The 18166-nt window shown below is 34.8% G+C and overlaps 1 protein-coding gene across 1 annotated transcript in view; it reads right to left on the bottom strand.

Annotated features, from left to right (window-relative positions):
* Positions 1 to 18166, bottom strand: part of SNTG1 (syntrophin, gamma 1) — a 168313-nt gene that overhangs the window by 118374 nt on the left and 31773 nt on the right. Inside the window, exons 5-6 of the mRNA XM_009335222.1 lie at positions 16880 to 16923; positions 16731 to 16772 (exon numbers count right to left, since the gene is read on the bottom strand). Coding sequence (XP_009333497.1) covers positions 16731 to 16772; positions 16880 to 16923 — 86 coding nt within the window. The remainder of the gene's footprint in view (positions 1 to 16730; positions 16773 to 16879; positions 16924 to 18166) is intronic.

The raw sequence follows: 18166 nt of genomic DNA on the forward strand, positions 1-18166 counted from the left end.
CATATATACATTTAATGTAGAATGAGTTGATGTGAAAAGAACTACACAAACAGAAACATTAAATACTGTCAATAAATTTTCTTATGCAAAGCATAAGCTAACTACCAGTGTGATCAAGAATTAATTTACTTCTACCACAAAGAGCCCTATATAAAGTTAGGATGTTCATGAGTGAAGTGAGACAGGCAAAATAACAGTCATGCTTGTCTGAACCAGTAGCTGTGTGAAATAGTGAAATTAGAAGAGCCAGTGTTTCTGGAGCAACAGTGTCTATATTTCCATGAAATTACTGTAATGACTGCAAGGGGGCCATCTGAAGAAGAGAATTTTATGGTGATGTGTGATATTGCTGAATAAAATCTCTACCTAATAATAACACTAGTCTAAATTTTTAATAATGTCTACAATGATATTGCCTTTTAATTTTATAAAACCTTTTAAAGTCCCAGTTCAAGGAAACATTTGAGCATATGCTGAAATCTCTCTCAATATATTCAGGAAAGCACTGAAGCATGAGGTCCCTCTGACTTTAGTAAGTATTCTTTCCTGAATAAGACTGTAAATCCCCTCCTAAATTACCAATGAAATCTACCCACAAATGAAGTGGTAAAGATTTAAAACAGAAGACTTATAGTCCCTAAGATCTGTGTTCTCCTGAACCAGAGCAAATTCCTCTCTTCAGTGTGCTTTAAAGGAAAATTCAGTTATTTGATGAATAACTTGAATTATAAACATCTGGGGGGAAAAAAAAGGAAAAGAAGACACGTTCCTAGCCACTGTGCAGAGCTACACAGTGCACTAGTTCAAGTCCATCAGCAGATATCACAACATGCATTCTGGTACAATCACATAAAGCCCCGAAGCTAGAAGGCTCAATGCATGCACACAACTGTCTTGAATTATGTTTATTTAAAAAATCAACTCTCTTGTTCAGTAAAAGCCATGTAGTTAGTACAGTAGTTAGTTTGCATTAACAACACATCAGCATATGGGGAGTTTTTAATTCTTATGATCTAATATTTATCACAGTATTCACCAACAATGAAAGTTAATCAACAAATATAATAGTAAAAACTATCAAAGCTTTTTTTTTCTTCAGAAAATTTCTCTTGCTGATATACAGAGCAAACTAGAATACCATTTTATGACAGCAGTTCCAACTCAGGCTGTACAACTCAAAGTATACTTCAGACCATAGTTTGACACTACCATAGTTGTAAGTTTTAATTTTTTGCTGTCTGGTTCCAGAACATGTGTTAGATATTTAGATACAAACCCAAATGGGCTGCACAGTAGAACTGGGAGCTTCCTCAAACAAGGCAAAAGGAAATGCGGGACAGAATGGTGAACATGCTGAGGATGCAGGAAGACACGTGCCCTTCTATTCAGAACCCTCTTCTGCATGTATCTTGCTACTGGCACTGTTTTACAAAAATGCAGGGGGATGCAGTAAGATAAGTAGTTACAGCAAAGACACCCTACTGAGCCTACCACTAAGCAATTATTCTGAAAAGTGGCAAATAGGGGTTTATGGCTTCTCAAGATGACACAGGAATTGAATCGAGGTAGCACTTACTCAGTGAATGCTCCAGCTCCTAAGGCACCATACAAAAGATCATTTCAGAGCAACATACACAGAGATTCAGGGTTTGATGTTTTTTGACAAGTCCTATCAGACTGACCACTTAGAAACAAAATTATTCTTGATTCCAAGTGACAGCACTCATTTAAGCTAGACCATCAGGTGGTTTCTCAGATGGACAGTGTCATACCCGTCATCTTATAGCTATATTCTGGCTTCCTTCATTGATCCTTGCCCTACCTGTTTTAACAGGCTCATGGGCTTTAGACACAGAGGTACCAGAACATGCAACGTCAAGACTCCTGTATAAAGCATTAATAGAAAACTAAGTGATCCACCTTTAAAAATAGATATATTTCATCATGTTTCAAGCCTACATGCAAAGTAGGCCATTTATATTAGCTGACACTAAGAGACATCTACAGTTTCCTTCATAGGAAATTACTAAAGTAATCAGATGTAAGCAACATGATTAAGTGTAATGAGGAGGTAGGAGAAAGAGATTAATTTCACAAATAATTTATTGGAAATATAATTAACTCACACAAAAAAAAATCCATCAGGCAATAGAGGACCAAATATAGGTCAAATAGAGGACACAGACTCCTGTCAGTTCTTTCTTCAATGCAGTTCCAAGGTAAAAAGACAATATTGTCACTTCAGTGATATATTTACAGTCAAGCTGGAAAAAAGAATCTGTTTTTAAATTTTTAAGTCTAACAGTTGTGGAATGGAGTACTTACAAGTTCATCTAAAAGACCTGATGACAGCTTTCTAGAAATCTTTAAATTTTCTTATGCTGCATAATGAACGCTAAAATGTTTAGTAATCTTTCAATCAGAAGAGCAATAGACTGCAATTATTGCTAAGTTGTATGTTTATCTTTTCAAAAGTAATATAGGAGTGCCTCAGAAAAAGATACCAATGCAAACACCTGAGGAAAAAAAAATTATGAAAGTAAAAGTCTGCCAGGAAAAGGCTGCAGCATTTTCCTGTTCTTCTTTCAATAATGTTAGCATCATTAATAAGTATCACCCATAAAAAATATTTCTATAAGTGCTTTATTTGCATTCTTAGGTCGTGTACCATAAATTTGAATTCTGTTTCAGTAAAGACTGCACTTACTGGTCATCACAGTTCATATTAAATCATTAGAAGGCCATTACTCCAATACAGAAACTATGAAAAGCAAAGAATTAGAACTTGTTAAAAATTTAAGTGTATCAAAACTGGGAACACCATACCCTGGAGTCCCTGAACTGAAACATTTCATACCATATTCTGAAAAATGAAAAATATTAATTCACTATATAGATTCCAACTCTAATACATTATTTACCATGATCTATCAGTATATTCTTTGACTCATCCCAGCTGAGCTTCAGACTGTTGATTCTAATCCAAATGTTGATTCTAATTTGAAACAATAGGTCTTGTTAATGTTTCCCAGCCTATATTCCATTGACTACTACTATTGGTCTGGGACTGTGGTCCTTAGAAGAAATAAATACACAAAGACGCATTTATTAGCCATTCAGCTCTACATGACATGGAGTTACTCATGACAAGAAAATACCTATGAAAACACAAAAAAATTAAAAGAACCAAAAGATTCCAACCCAAACTCTTTCCAAGTTTCATGAGCTTTTTCAGTGTATCTATATGTAGTGAGTACATGCCAGAGTTCAGAACTGCCTATCTTTGTTTTCACGTTACCTACTCTGTGTATGGCTCTACTTCTCTAGGATTACTCAGCTACACTAAACTGTGTAGCTATACAGTCTTAAGAAGTCCTCTACTTTAAACTCTCACAGCTGTTCCACTTTTTGAATGTTATTATATATTCAGCTGCTGGGCACCTATTATCTTTCTGAGCTAATTCATGAACACATATTTTTGTAATCATATATTTAATGAGTTCCAAAACAACTGGCTAAGAGGAACAAGGCAAATCCCTTAATAATACTGAAAATGTTAAAAATACCAGCAGAACTGTTCCTAGCATGGTTGAAACTAAACAACATTTATTCTACAATTTTTTTAAAGATATGCAATAGTAAACTTGAATACCTTAATTTTTTTTTTTAATTTAAGGTATTATTTAAGATAATTTTCTAATTGTAAATTACAATTCTGTGAGACTAATAAAACCATCACCATGTATTTAGGTAAACTACTCAACCCCACCACCAGTCAAATATTATAAATCCATAAGCCTAATCCTAGTTTCAACTAGTTGTATTAACAAGTATATTTCACCTTCTACCAATACTACACACTTTCATTACCATTGTATATATTTGGGTAAACCTCTCATTGGCATGATAGCTCAGAAATTTACACAGGAACCAGATTTTGTTTGGGATCAATTTCACTGACACTGTCCAAATCAAATATTGACCAAAGCTGCTTGGGGAGAAATGTGTAATCCTCTTAATAAAACAAAACTCCTACTGAAGTGGAAGAAGCATGTACACCACCATTATAATAACATCTACTGATTTCTACACAGCTTTGCCAAAAGGTTGCACAGCATCCTGCGTACACTGGTGTGTACAGTCAGATGGCTATTCCATCAATCTACAGAGAATTTCTTATTTAAGACACAAGGTTTTTGGACTTCATAATAATCAGAAACCAACTGTGGCAGTAGGCTATGCTGAGATTCTGGTGGGGCTTTTTTCCTCTCAACTACATGTTATGGAGAATATTTTAAAAAAGCTGTCAACACCTGTAGAACATTAAGCAACCACCAGAGGCTTTGCACATTTACCTTCAAGAATCCATGACATAAAAACTCAAAGATTTTTTTTGTTCTTTTAAGCAAAGTCTAGGCCATATCTTAATACACAGATAACATGTAAAAATTCCTCCTACTCATCATATCTGCACAACATCCTTGTGAAATCTACCTTTATTACTCATGCAAATATTATCATTTTAGTGGGGTTTAGTCCAATGAAATATAAAGTGGTAAGAATAAGCCAGAACCATAATTTACTAATTCTCTGTAGGCTACCAACCAATTCTTGGCATTGTTATTCTCTAACAAGAATTTCATATAGCAAAAGATGGGTAAAACCATGTCTAAATGAAAGCAAAGAAATTTAATAAGAATCATTCTCTTGGACTAAAAAAAAAAAGAAGATTATTTAGGGTACAGTGTACTATAATATACACCACACTAAATATTCCATCACAGATTTCCCTGAAACACCTTTAAACAAGTTTTTGATTACCATCCAGTAATCTGCAAAAAGACAGGTTATACTGGAATGCCATTTTCTGATGATAAGAGCTGCCACAAAAACATTTGCTGCTGGATATGGGCCAGAGCTTCAGTCATGAAATTACTGACAAACTAAATGGGATAACAAACACAAAAGGTAATAAAATTAATATCTCTTATATAGAACATTAAGATTTTGCTTGTGGCCTGCAGGTATTATGGCATACAGTGCATGATAATGCATTCACTATTCTAGAAAAAAATAAGTATAGTGCATGAGCTATCCAACAGTGTATGAGAATACAACAGATTCCAGCAGATAATCATAAGCTGAATTGAAGAAAAATGTTGTGTATGGCCTTTCAAAATCTATAGCCATATTTCAGCAATTAGCCAGGAAAACCTTAGAAAAATGACTTAGGAGTCATTTGACAAAGAGTCAAATGACACTTAGGAGTCTCCATCTCCTATACAAAAGTTGCATAAAATATGCAGCATAATGAAAAAGACTAAAGTAATTATCCATGTTACATTAAGAAAAATATCAGCTATATTTACAGAATAAACCAAATTGTTCCATATTTATCTGCGTGATTCCTAGAGTACCCAGCTACAACTGGAATAAAGATCACTAGAAATCCTTTTATGAATGGATACATATTTTTCTTTTGCTAGAAGACATGATTCTAAAGCCAAAAATCTTCACGTAGAAGCTTTTGCTTTTTCAACAATAACTTTTTTTTAAAAAAAGTAAGAGTAAAAATCAAAGCGAAGTTGAAAGTGGAAATGTTTTTTTCTAGCAAGCGGTAACAGAAACTGGACAATAACTTGGAATTAAGGTCTCCAGATTTTGCAGGTAATGTGTGCTCTTCAATAGGAATCTCGTGGTTTAACCCAGCCGGCAACTAAGCACCACACAGCCACTCACTTACTCCCCCCCAGTGGGATGGAGGAGAGAATCAGAAGAGTAAAAGTGAGCAAACTCATGGGTTGAGATAAAGACAGTTTAACAGGTAAAGCAAAAGCCGCGCACACAAGCAAAGCAAAACAAGGAATTCATTCACTGCTTCCCATGGGCAGGCAGGTGTTCAGCCATCTCCGGGAAAGCAGGGCTCCATCACGTGTAACAGTTACTTGGGAAGACAAACGCCATCACTCCGAACATCACCCCCTTCCTTCTTCTACCCCCAACTTTATATGCTGAGCATGATGTCACATGGTGTGGAATATCCCTTTGGTCAGTTGGGGTCAGCTGTCCCTGCCGTGTCCCCTCCCAGCTTCTTGCGCACCCCCAGCCTGCTCGTTGGTGGGGTGGGGTGAGGAGCAGAAAAGGCCTTGACTCTGTGTCAGCACTGCTTAGCAGTAACTAAAACATCCCTGTATTATCAACGCTGCTTCCAGCACAAATCCAAAACATAGCCCCATACTAGCTGCTATGAAGAAAATCAACTCTACCCCAGTCAAAAACAGCACAAGGAGGAAATAATTCCAATCAAATTACCCATTTTAAAGGATTTGGAGTTCTTTCTTTTCACACTTGATCATATTGCACTTTTTTTTTTTTTCCCATTGTAGCAATGAACTTGAAGGGTTTGTGTTTTCTAGCCCTGATTATTAACCAAACAATGAAGCTGCTTGCTTATCTATTAAATATATAAGAATCCCCTGCTCCTTCAGTCAAACTGTTCCCACAATTCAAATTTACCAGAATAAGTGCTCTCACAGTTGAGTTCTATATGAAATTTCTAACACATTTACTAAAAAAGTACAGTTTTTATGTATGCAATTTGTGAAAAGATCATTAGTAATATTCAAAATGCATACACATTACTAAACTACATAACATGTCAGCTATTGTTTCTGTTCCTAATGCTTGAAGAGTGAAAGTCATCCAGTTGACACAGCATTTTGAAGTACATTCTTAATTTTTTAAATCTTTTATGAACAAAGTTAGGTCTAAGATTGTTGAAAACATGGCTTGAATATTTTGTCTGACTAAGCAGAGCTCCAGTTCTGGGGGAAAAAGAAAGATCAGTCCCAGAATAAGAGTTTGCTCATGCTAATCCCATTGCAAGGCTGGGGTCAAACACACAGCTAGTGGCAAATTTCACATTTACATATTCAATATAAAATTTGCTGTTGGCAAATATGACCTTAACATTTACTTTTCATGAATAGTCACACTAACCAACCACCAGCATATAAATGCTCATGAAAAATGAATACAAAATGGTCTTAAAGAGTTTGAAATCAAATTTTAATTCTAAATTTGAATAAATATTAATGTACAAGCCTACTCCTATTTGTTCAGTTCTAAATGTTATCAACTTCACAATGACATAAAGAATAATTCTTGGACAAATTTGTATTTGAAGTAATGTTTTAGATCAATATATACAGTTAACTCTGTTAAGCTTCTCGTCAGCTCAGGATCTAATCTCTGAGTATCTCAGCCCTATCTCTGAGAAAGATATTTTAGTACTTTGGGGAATGTGCTCAGTGGTAAAAGTTTTCAGCTGAGAAAATGTATAAGAATGTATTTCCATGCCATTTAATGCAACGGCATACCTTTCTGCTGCAGAATAATTGTATTACGTATAGCTGAAGTTGAGAAAATGACTTTGTTCTTCAGAAATATTTGTAAAAAAGAAAGTCCCCAATTTAGTAAAATACTTGAATTCATACTTTTAGGCAAATACATACATATTTTGCTGGACTGGGATCCAACATAGTTATCCTGTAATATGAAATTTTCACAAATAATATTGCCTCAACATTTTAGGATCATTTTCATCATCATCTAAATTTTAATGGTCTTGGCAAAACTGACTTTGGAGGTACTCACACTGGATATTAATTAATTGGAGGACATTTACAGATATTTTGGAAAGAAAAGAGATTAATATATAATTCCAAAGAAGTAAAAAAGCTAATTTGTATCTCAGCATAATGATGAAAATGTGCTGAATTACAAGTTTAATCAGTTTATAGCATGAGGTCTTCCTGACTTTCAAAGTTAAGCATAAATCTGATATATTCATCCAAAATAATCAGGTTACTTATCCCATTGCAACCCTTATTTTACCTTTTCTTGTTTTCCTAATTAGGTAATAACCCCATGAAAATCCATTCTTGCCAGCAGTTAATTACCATTTGAGACTATAAAATCTTATAAAAAACATAATTTTGTCCCCATCCTAAATCCAAAACACAGCACTGTACCAGCTACTAGGAAGGAAATTAACTCTATCCCTGCCGAAACCAGGACAATAGACTGTTATATAAAGTGGATGTGTTTTCTGAAGAAAAAAATTACAACATCAACAATAAAAGAAAAACAAAATGCTTTGTAAAATTCTGTTACATTGCTGCTAGATGAGTATGTGAGAATATCACAAATGAATGCAAAAACTACAGGCCTCACTTTTAAAAAGTCTAGGCTCCTCAAACCTTAATAATTCTGGTTTTACAATCTTCTCTGTGCTGTCAGTTTCTACAAAAATTCAGAAAATAAGCAAAACAGTGCTGACACTACATAACTCAAAGCTATCTAAAGAATATCTATACAGAAAGATGATTGAAAAAACCACACTCCCATTTAGATAACACTTTCCCTTTGAGATATAAAGATTTTGGTTTTGACACATTCTGGAATATTACAAGCTGTAGTCATAGCAGTAAAAGTAAAAATTTAAATGTCTTGGTATTGCCAAATTCCAAAGCTCCCAGTGTTTTAATTGGAAAAAAATAATACTTCATCTCACAGATTTGTTGTTGTTGTCACTGTTGTACTGCAGGTGATTCATTCTACTCTAAAACCTCACTTATTGATTGATGGAAAGATGTTTTATACAGTCTGTAAAACCTTGTAATCTTTCAAGGTGAAAGATGTTTAAACAAAATGTTTCATCTATTAGCATTCATTACGGTAAATGCTAGCTCTCACCAACACTTCTCTCTGCAATCAGTAATTCAGAAATAATACATCATAACCTGAAGTGCACAGGGGATTCTGAATGTGTTTTGTATTAGATTTTTCATGTAAATATGACTGAACAAAAGATGTCAAAAACCCCTTAAAACGATGAGATATGGCAAAGATTTTGTGAAACATGTCTGTCTACCCATTTAATATGTAAATACATTATACTCAGAATAGTATAAGAAGGCATTTCAGTATTTCAGGGAATCTAGAAATATCCCCAGTACTTTCTACTGCACACCAACATGTTAAAATATGGGAGGTTTTTGATGTAGAGCAGTCCCTTGAACTTTCTTTTTAATGGGCCAGCACAATTAGAACCTTTGAAATATTCTGAATCAGTACTGGCTTGACAAGGGCATGTGAAGTAGAATAGACCTATGTACATTTGCTAGACCTCATTTAAAGATATATGTCATTATCCTGGTAATGCCATTCCAGCCTGAGCACTGACTATTTCCCATTTCACTCAGAAAAGTACTAACAGCACAGGGAGGCAACAACTCCTACAGGTCTCCACGCTAAAATCTAAAGAACAGGTAACCTTTGTAATTTTTAATGAAGAGTTTCTTCCTTCTATAACCACACCTGCACCAAAGTTTTTCTTGTGATCTCTGAACGTCTTACTACTGCAAGCTGTTTTACCGGCCACAGCCTTGCAAAACAGCTAACGGGAAACAGGTGGTACCAAATTGAACTTGTAGAAAGACACCAGTACTATGAGGGCAACACTAAGAAAAAATTATACATCTAGAAATAGGCCCATTGCTGACAAACAGATACCAAAACACCAGTACCATACTGTACCATACTAGTGGTTGAGAAGTATGGGGTGGGCCATCTGGAAACCTCCATGTATCTGGCTGGAACAGTCCAACACTGGATACTATTGAAAAATATATAGAGTCCATTCTCCTTTCCTCTTCCTCCTCCACCGAACAAACTGTCAAAAGACAAAGACCCATTGTAGAGAAAAAAAAAAAGACCTAAATATATGTACAGGTGTTAGATAACCCCTGGATAAAAAGTTTCTTCCTGGCACCCACCTGATTTTACTATAGCCAGAACAATGACAATTCTGAAGAGTTAAGTCAGGTATTGTAACTGCTGGAAAAATGTCAGAAGGCTCTATGTGTGTGCACATCTGCACTTCTTTCAGCACACTTCTTATTTATGATTCCTTCTGGCTAGCTAAGTCAGTACACAGGCTCTATTTTGTTCAACGTGCTCTCTTGGGCCCATGTCAAGCCATAAGAAATATAGAGGTTGCCTTTTAGAGGTGAACATTTGCTTTCAGTCTATACCACATGGTTGTCACCTGTTTAAAGAAAACACTGTTGTTGCCAGACTGACAGTATTTTCTAGTCCATATGGGTAAATGAAATTTTTTTAACAGTGATCAGGGAAGATAATTTTCATGCCCATAGAAGGTTTCATTTTTCCTACATTAAATTAGAGTGCTTTGTGTATGTTTATTTCCTCTGCCTTTTGGAGGCTTTTGATGCTCTCTGCGCTATTCTTGGTAGTCTCACTAGATTATTATGGAGTAGTTAGTCCAAGTAAAGCAAAAACTCAGAACACCTAGCCAAAATGGACTATGCCTTTTCAAATATAATCCACACAGAAACAGATTTAAAATAATTGGGACTCTGATGCTCTACCACAGAGCCAGCCCCATTTTTTTTGTTTTAATTATTGTACACTATTACATCTATGCACAGCAAAGAAAAAATGGAGTCCATGTGCCACAGTCAAACTGAGGTATAGCTCCACAACTGGAAGATGCTGTGCAGAATGAAATCTTTCAAAGTCTTCTGAAGGGTAAAACAGACACATGAACAAACAAATATGAAAATATTTCTATTTGCTTTCTAAGGAAGCAAAGAGACCTGAGTCTTTACAGTATAATATCAATGTAAACAAGGCCACAAAGCACGTCTGATGGTACACACTTTAAATCCGCTGCTCTATTGTCTCTTTTCTTTGCAGCTCAGGCTTTCAGCATTAATACAGCTTCAAGGCAAAGGAGGAACCAAAGGCAGTTATTGGAAGGATGTGGCACCATAACTGGTGACTCAATCTTTCACTCTATCCCACTAAACTCTAATGGATTTTTGCTTTGAGGAGCGTAGCTATGTAATAAGGAAATAATAATATTAATCATACAGACTTGGTATTAGTCATGCTGGCATATTTTACCCCTGTCTATTAAAACTTAGTAGTACTGATGATTAGTTTTAAAAGATGAAATCTTAATAAAGTTACTAATATATCTACACGTATCTTGAGAAAAAGAAATGAAAATATAAATTAGGAAGACAAGCAACACATTAACATTTTTTAAAAGTCAAAAATCATAATGCTTGAATAAATTCAAGCCTTTACTGTTTGGCACAAAAATTAATTAAACACTAAAAAACATAGCTAAAACCAGATTAGAAAAGCAGCTGAATATGTGTTAAGAATACTGCTCCAGGATATATCCTAATCCAAGGAATTTCCACCACACAGGAAAAAACAGTAAACTATTTACACCTGCTAGGTTCTTTTCCACTTGATGGACATTTATTTCAAATCAATGCTGAAATATTTGACAGATTATTATTAGCTCCAAATTTCATGAACAATAAGGACATGTAAATACATTGTAACAGATGTTTTCATTAATTGCACCAGGGTAGCTAAGGTGACATTAGCACTTTTTTTATTACCTGTCTCAAACAGAAAACAGCAGCTGTATGGAAAAAGTAATAACTTGGCCTCTTCTTACAAAGAAATTATTGGATTTCCAAAAAGTTTACATTTCACTTTCAAACTCAAAAGTTACAAATTGCAGATTGATTATGATCTTCCCTTAGAAGCGCCGACTATGCACCTTCAATATTTAAAGTTGCCATTCAGTCTAGAGGGGAAAGGATTAAATGGCTGTGCTATGAGTTATACAGTACAGGATCTCTGTCGCATAATATGAGAAGGTGGTAATCTGTATTTGCAGGTTGCCGTTATCACTATCACCAAACAGCACAATATTAATGTAGAGATCCTTTTCTATAACGGATTCTGAAGTACTTCATATAATTCAGTGAGCTAAACCTGATAATAGTCTAGGTGTCTATTTCACAGTTAAGGAAACAAAGATAACATAAAAACATAATTTATCAAAAGACACATCTGCAAAGTCAAGATGGAGTGAGATTTCAGATCATTTGGTTTCCAGTCCTGTCTTACAAATACAATATGCTCGTTTGTCTGCTTAAAAACATTTACGAAAAGCATTACCAAAACTATTCATAACGGGTTTTAAAAATCAGCTTGAATGAAACTGGTTTTAAAACAAAGAATCAGAGTAAGAGTTTCATCTGCTGCGTATGATTGCAGTTAAGCAACTACAATCCCTATACTGTCAGTTTCATATAACATATAGGACTCATGGAGAGCCAGCACAGTTACAGCCCTGCTATGAATGCAGAGAAAAGGAGGAAGCAAAAGATACAACAAGGTGCATGTGGACATCCCATGTCAGGTCATTCTGCTGGAAAAAGATGTCTTGTGCAAAATGCAACTGATGGCTGAACTGAAACACGGTGCTAGACATTGTAGGTAGCTCTACATAAAATCCACCAAAGTCTAAATATCTGTGCTGTCTTGATACCTACCTACCTCTACATGAGCTTTTCCTGTTGCTTTTCAAGGAGTGCATGAATGCCACATTAACTGGCAGATACGAACTATCATTTTTCATTAGAAACATTCCCTGAATTTTCCCCAAATACAAGAAATAAGAAGTGATTTCATATCCATATTCATTTAATTCTATTTTTATTTCCTAAGAGAAAAACAGATGCTAAGATCCAAAGAAACCCCAGTGATATGTAACCATAGTTGTTAGTACTACCTGAGATGCTTTATTCAAAACATTAAGAACAGAGATATAATCTTAAACATATCAGCGCTCATTTGACTGAAATTCTTCCTTTTTTTGTGGGCCCCAGATGCTTTGGTGCACTAGAACCCTGGAAACAGTAAGAGCAGTAGATCCAGCACAAGATTTTTGGTAGTATTCGACTGAGTTGAATCGTACTCTTTTACTCTGAGGCACTCAGTAGTAGCTCTAGGGAAGTAGCTCACAGCAGGGCCTCTCACCCTCTCCCAAAATTTTGTCCATTGTTAGTGGTGTAGTGGCTAGACCCAGAACCACTAAAAATGTCCGCATGTGCTACAAGAACATGTTGCATGTATGCAACATGTATGCAACATGTATGTGGGTGATTGCCCATCTATCTTTGTTTTATGTTTGGACAATAAATGGAGGTAAGGGCTACAGATACATTAGTTTCCAGACTATAAATATATTAATTTCCAGCCTTATGAATAATCATATCCATTGTGAGCCCTTAAAAGACTAGGCATGTGGATTGACAAGCTATGCATTGTTGGACCATATTAATTAGACAGAAGCCTAAACTAGTAGGTCTGTTTGTGCATAATCCTAATTTCAGCCTTTAAAAAGTCTTGTTGCAAAATGTAAAGAAGAGTCTACTGGAAAAGGAATACTTAATAAATCCAGAGTAGAAAGAGCACAAGCTCATGTAAATTAACAGATATAATGGACTCTCCTTATCTCTACATTCAAGTTCACACTTCATTTTGGAGTCAAATTGCCAGTATGAAGTTGAGAGACATTTTTTAGAGATTTTCTAGATTTTTTTTCCCTCAACCTCTTCCCGTGCTGATACTTCACCACAGAGAGCATGTATTTATTTTACCATAGGAGAGCACTAAGGCTGAAGCAATGTTATGCTGTACTCAGATGGGAGTCTTTACAACCCAAGACAAACAACAAGCCGACATTCAGCCTTTGATAGAAACTCATAATGTACTTTCATGATACGAACAATATTCTTACCTTCTACAAGCAGAAAACTAAGCTCAAAATTAAGTGATTCACCTAAAGCTAAAAAAATCAGAAAGGAACTGTGTAGAGCCTTCCAGAAAGGTACACTAAGAACTGACTAAACCTACCTATCCAATCTTATAAGAGTCATCTATCTATCTATCTATCTATCTATCTATCTATCTATCTATCTAATCATCTATCTGCCTACCTACTTATCTACCTATCTATTTGTCAGATTCAGGCTTCAGACTGTAGTATGTTTCTTGGGTAACAGGATCTGTGCATCACTGAATACTATATCACCAGATCTAATAGCTAATGGAAGACAATAAATACAACAAAGGAGTGCCCACAAGTGTTAAGCCAACTAAGTTCACTATATACTGGGGAAAGATTCTCCCTACTATGAAAGATGGCACTAATTTGATTAAACTACTTAATTTTGAAATTCAAATAATTTTATATGTGCAGTATAGTTATCAGTAAAGCACAGTGAAATACCAGGGCCAAATAATCAACAGTGTAATACAATAGGCTGCAGAGATTATGCCACAGGTCTTTTCATTGCAGAGCTATGAAGATATGACAAATGTTTAAAATGTTTCTGCAAGCAGCAAGAAGTTTTGGATCTAGAAAAAGAACGAACACTCTTAGGATGCACACTGCAAATACAAGTCTGAATTTCCCATGGGCATCTTCAGGTTTGCACACTGAAAAAACATTCCACGCTGGTTTACAATTAATATTTTCTAAGACATTAAGACAACCCAAAACACTAATATATTCTCACATAATATGATGCCTGCTAAGTCTTAATTGGTTACAGAAAAAATCAGAAAGAGGCAAAACTCCGAGCTCATAGACCTTTCATAGCTATTTGAAAAGTACCTAGATGCAATAAGGATTTAAAATTGTTTCCACTACTGTTCAACTCCCTGCAGTGAGCACCTATGCTCCACACACTTCCTATTTTCTGTTACCTTGAGATTAGAGCTACAGATCCTGTATTTGATAAAGACCCTGCAGGAGAGAAGTGCTAGAACAACTCAAACTGCAAAGGGCATGCTGGAGACAAAATCCCACCTATAACTCCTGCTGGCAGACCAGTTGATGTACTTGGCCTTTACTCAGGGCTATGCCTAAACCCACAGATTACTGCACAATGCATAACCATATCTATCATTACAATAGCAGTCTTTACAACAAATTTATTCCACAAATATATAACGTATGATAGTGAATGTTTCTGAAAAAAATAGATTATGAGTTCATTTACTTTGGGTTTTATATTTACTTTATATTTTATATTTATAACTCCTCTGCATATTTTAGTTTATAAAATTTCATATGGACATTTTATCTTTTTTAAATATTGCTCAATATTTACTATTAATTCTTGAGAATTATTCTTAGTTAGAATAAAGGTTTAATTTAAAATTTATCTGCTTCTTAAACTCCTAAAATACTTGCATATATACAAATGCACTTTCAAAACTGGTAAGATAAACTTTTTTTTTTATTATTATTCACAGAGAATTATCTATAAGGAGTTTGAGAAACAGATTATGTTGGACAAACAATGCACAAAACAAAATTTAACATGATGACACTTGCTATTCTATGTCAATCTGCACCTTTTGGCTTTTCCAAAATCTCTTTTCTTTCCTTGAAAGTGTTTAAACCTGATCATAAATAGCCCACAGATTTATGTATAATTGTAATGGTTAAGAGATTGCCTCAGAAAAAAGAAAAAGAATCCTGGTGTTCTTACCAGTTTTCAATATGCCTTTGAGTGTGCAAGTCTATACTTTTAGTAATATCTTTTTCTCATGTCTTGAAATTCCAACAGCTTATTTAAATCCCATTGAGAGATTTACCATATTAACGCATATTAAACCAAACAACTTTGGTAAGCTTATAAAAGATTGAAATCTGATCACTGTGCACAGCCAAAGCTTAAAAGCACTGTAAATATGACTATTAGCCTGTGTATACGGAAGGTAGTATGACGAAGGCTCTGAAGAATGAACCATGTTTTGCAGCAAATTTCCAACACAAAACCAGTGCACAAAAGCACTCTGAGAGGATGAAGAGTGCAGGGATCTAATCTTTCAGCCTGCACCAATTTGTTCATCAGAACTTCATCTTTATTAACTCTTGCTTTCTATACCTGAATGGCATATGTTTAATGATCTGTTCAGAATGCTGTATGAAGTATAGAGCATCTTTGAACTGGAAAAATAAGTTTTAGAAAAGGAAACTTTCAAATATAACATAACATTATTTTAAAAATACAGGTACAAGTTCTGTGGAGCTACACAGGATTTAAAGATAATTTCTTTGGTAATATAATTTCTGGCAGTCTTTTCTGAAATATAGGGTTTCCTATTTCTGAAAGTACTTAAGAAAAGTCAAAAAGTGAAATATAACAAAAGTACATGATACTTTTAGCAAAGCTGACTTACCAAGGTAACCAGCCTACTACAGAGCTCCCAAATACACATGGCTTCTCTAGAAGGAATCTCTTTAATACACTGTTATTTTAAACCCGTACTGATAACAGCTTAACTGAAGGAGGAGAGCAGCCTCATAAGTAACAGCCAGAGAATGAAAGGCAGATGAACAGTTTTGTTTCAATTTTTAAATAGGATTAAAACCAACCAAACAACAAATCTCCAACATAGTGCAAATTACAGCTTTTGAAATTAAAATGACCTCACACGGCCAGAAAGGTGTAGCACTGTTGAAATTTGATAGCTATAAGCCAGAAGAAGAAATGTTGGAATATGTACAGCTAAAATCTGCATAATAAAATAATCACCTTTAATATAGAAAAGCCTATCTGAGAAGAGCAATTACAACAAACTTATGAAGAAGAGATTGCACTAAGATCTTAGTTGCTTGCCATGCTAGAAGCTACAGTCATATTTGTTTAGGAATAACAATAATACAACTGATACCAGCGCATTGCTATCAGCGTACACTACCATCTCAATAACTACAAAAGACAAAAAGTAGACTAAAAAACAGAAAAGCTCACCACTTCTTCATGCCTGCATTTTCTCACATTAATTCCATTAATCTGTTATTGAAAAGATAAAGAGAAGACTTACTCTACATTTCATAAGTATAGATTTCATTTCACTTTTCTAGAAAAATATAAACAAAAGAACTTGCAATTTTACTCACCTGTAGAATTGCATCTCCTATAAAGAGCAAACCTGAAAGTTCCGCTGAAAACAGAAAGCATATTTTTCACTCATTTTGTACAAAACATCCGACATTTTGTGTACATGTATTCCTATTGTCCTATTAATTTAATGGTTTTACATAATCTTTTACAAAATTAAACAAAAACCTAATAAAAAACCCCAACATACAACTTCCAAATAAATTATTTGGATTTTTTTTTTTTTAATCCCAAAATACTGGCATATCAGTGTTACAAAAAGAGTCTACCCAGCCCAAGTACAAGACTATGAAACATCTTCTATCAGTCACTAGCACCTTTCAGGCCATTATGGTGAGGTATGGCATACTTTTCTGAATAGAAAATGGCTGCAGGACTAGGTCCTATTTACCTGTGAGAGATCATTTCTTACAAACTCTGAGGAAAAAGCAACATGGAGACTCCAGAGCTACTTAAGAATGACAAATGTAACTTGTAAGCTTTTACCAAAGATTAAAAGATCTTGCATCTTTGATAAACTCAGTGGAGTATTTATGCTGGGTAACACTTTATATGCTGAAGAGCTAGACAATCAGTATATTGTACAAAATCACCAGCCAAACTGAATTTGATTTTTAAAACAAAGCTATACGGTATAAATCACAAGGGAATTTACAAAATCTAATTCTACAGTTGCAATTTTTAAATTTTATGTTGTGTTACAGAGCTATTTAATGCAAATATACTTTATAAATTCACAAGAAATATAACAAAGGTTATTTAAGTGTCTATAAAGAAATAAATAGACTCTAACATGAGAACTAAGGAATGTTAACAGATTACATGGGATTATTTATCTATAGTATTCCAAAACATCACAGAAGACACTGTCTAGAAAAGACTAGAATTGGACTTGATCCAAAAACTTTACTTATTTACGTGAGTTGTAAAACTGGAATGAATATTGACAGAAATTATGATACTCAAGTACGTGTTTGAAGGATTGGTCTTATTAGCTAGATGTAACAAAGGATGCTTAAATTATTGGAGGATAGACATTCTGATTTAGTTTTTTCTTTTTTCTTAAATAAATGCATATCTCAATATTCTTCTTCAGACACTGGGCTTGCATGTACTAACACTTCATATGACCTGATGTGCTAGCCTAAGCACCTTATGTGCATCACTGGTTTTAAGAATTGCATCAAATGTCACATTCTTTTCTAGAGGTCCAAAGAAAGAGCTGGAGAAAACTGGGAGGAGGGCAGAACCAAGCCTGCAGAGCTTTGAGGTACAGGCTCTGGGTC

This window comes from Pygoscelis adeliae, unplaced genomic scaffold (assembly GCF_000699105.1).
Source record: "Pygoscelis adeliae isolate BGI_AS28 unplaced genomic scaffold, ASM69910v1 Scaffold380, whole genome shotgun sequence".
NCBI classification, from domain to species: Eukaryota; Metazoa; Chordata; class Aves; order Sphenisciformes; family Spheniscidae; genus Pygoscelis; species Pygoscelis adeliae.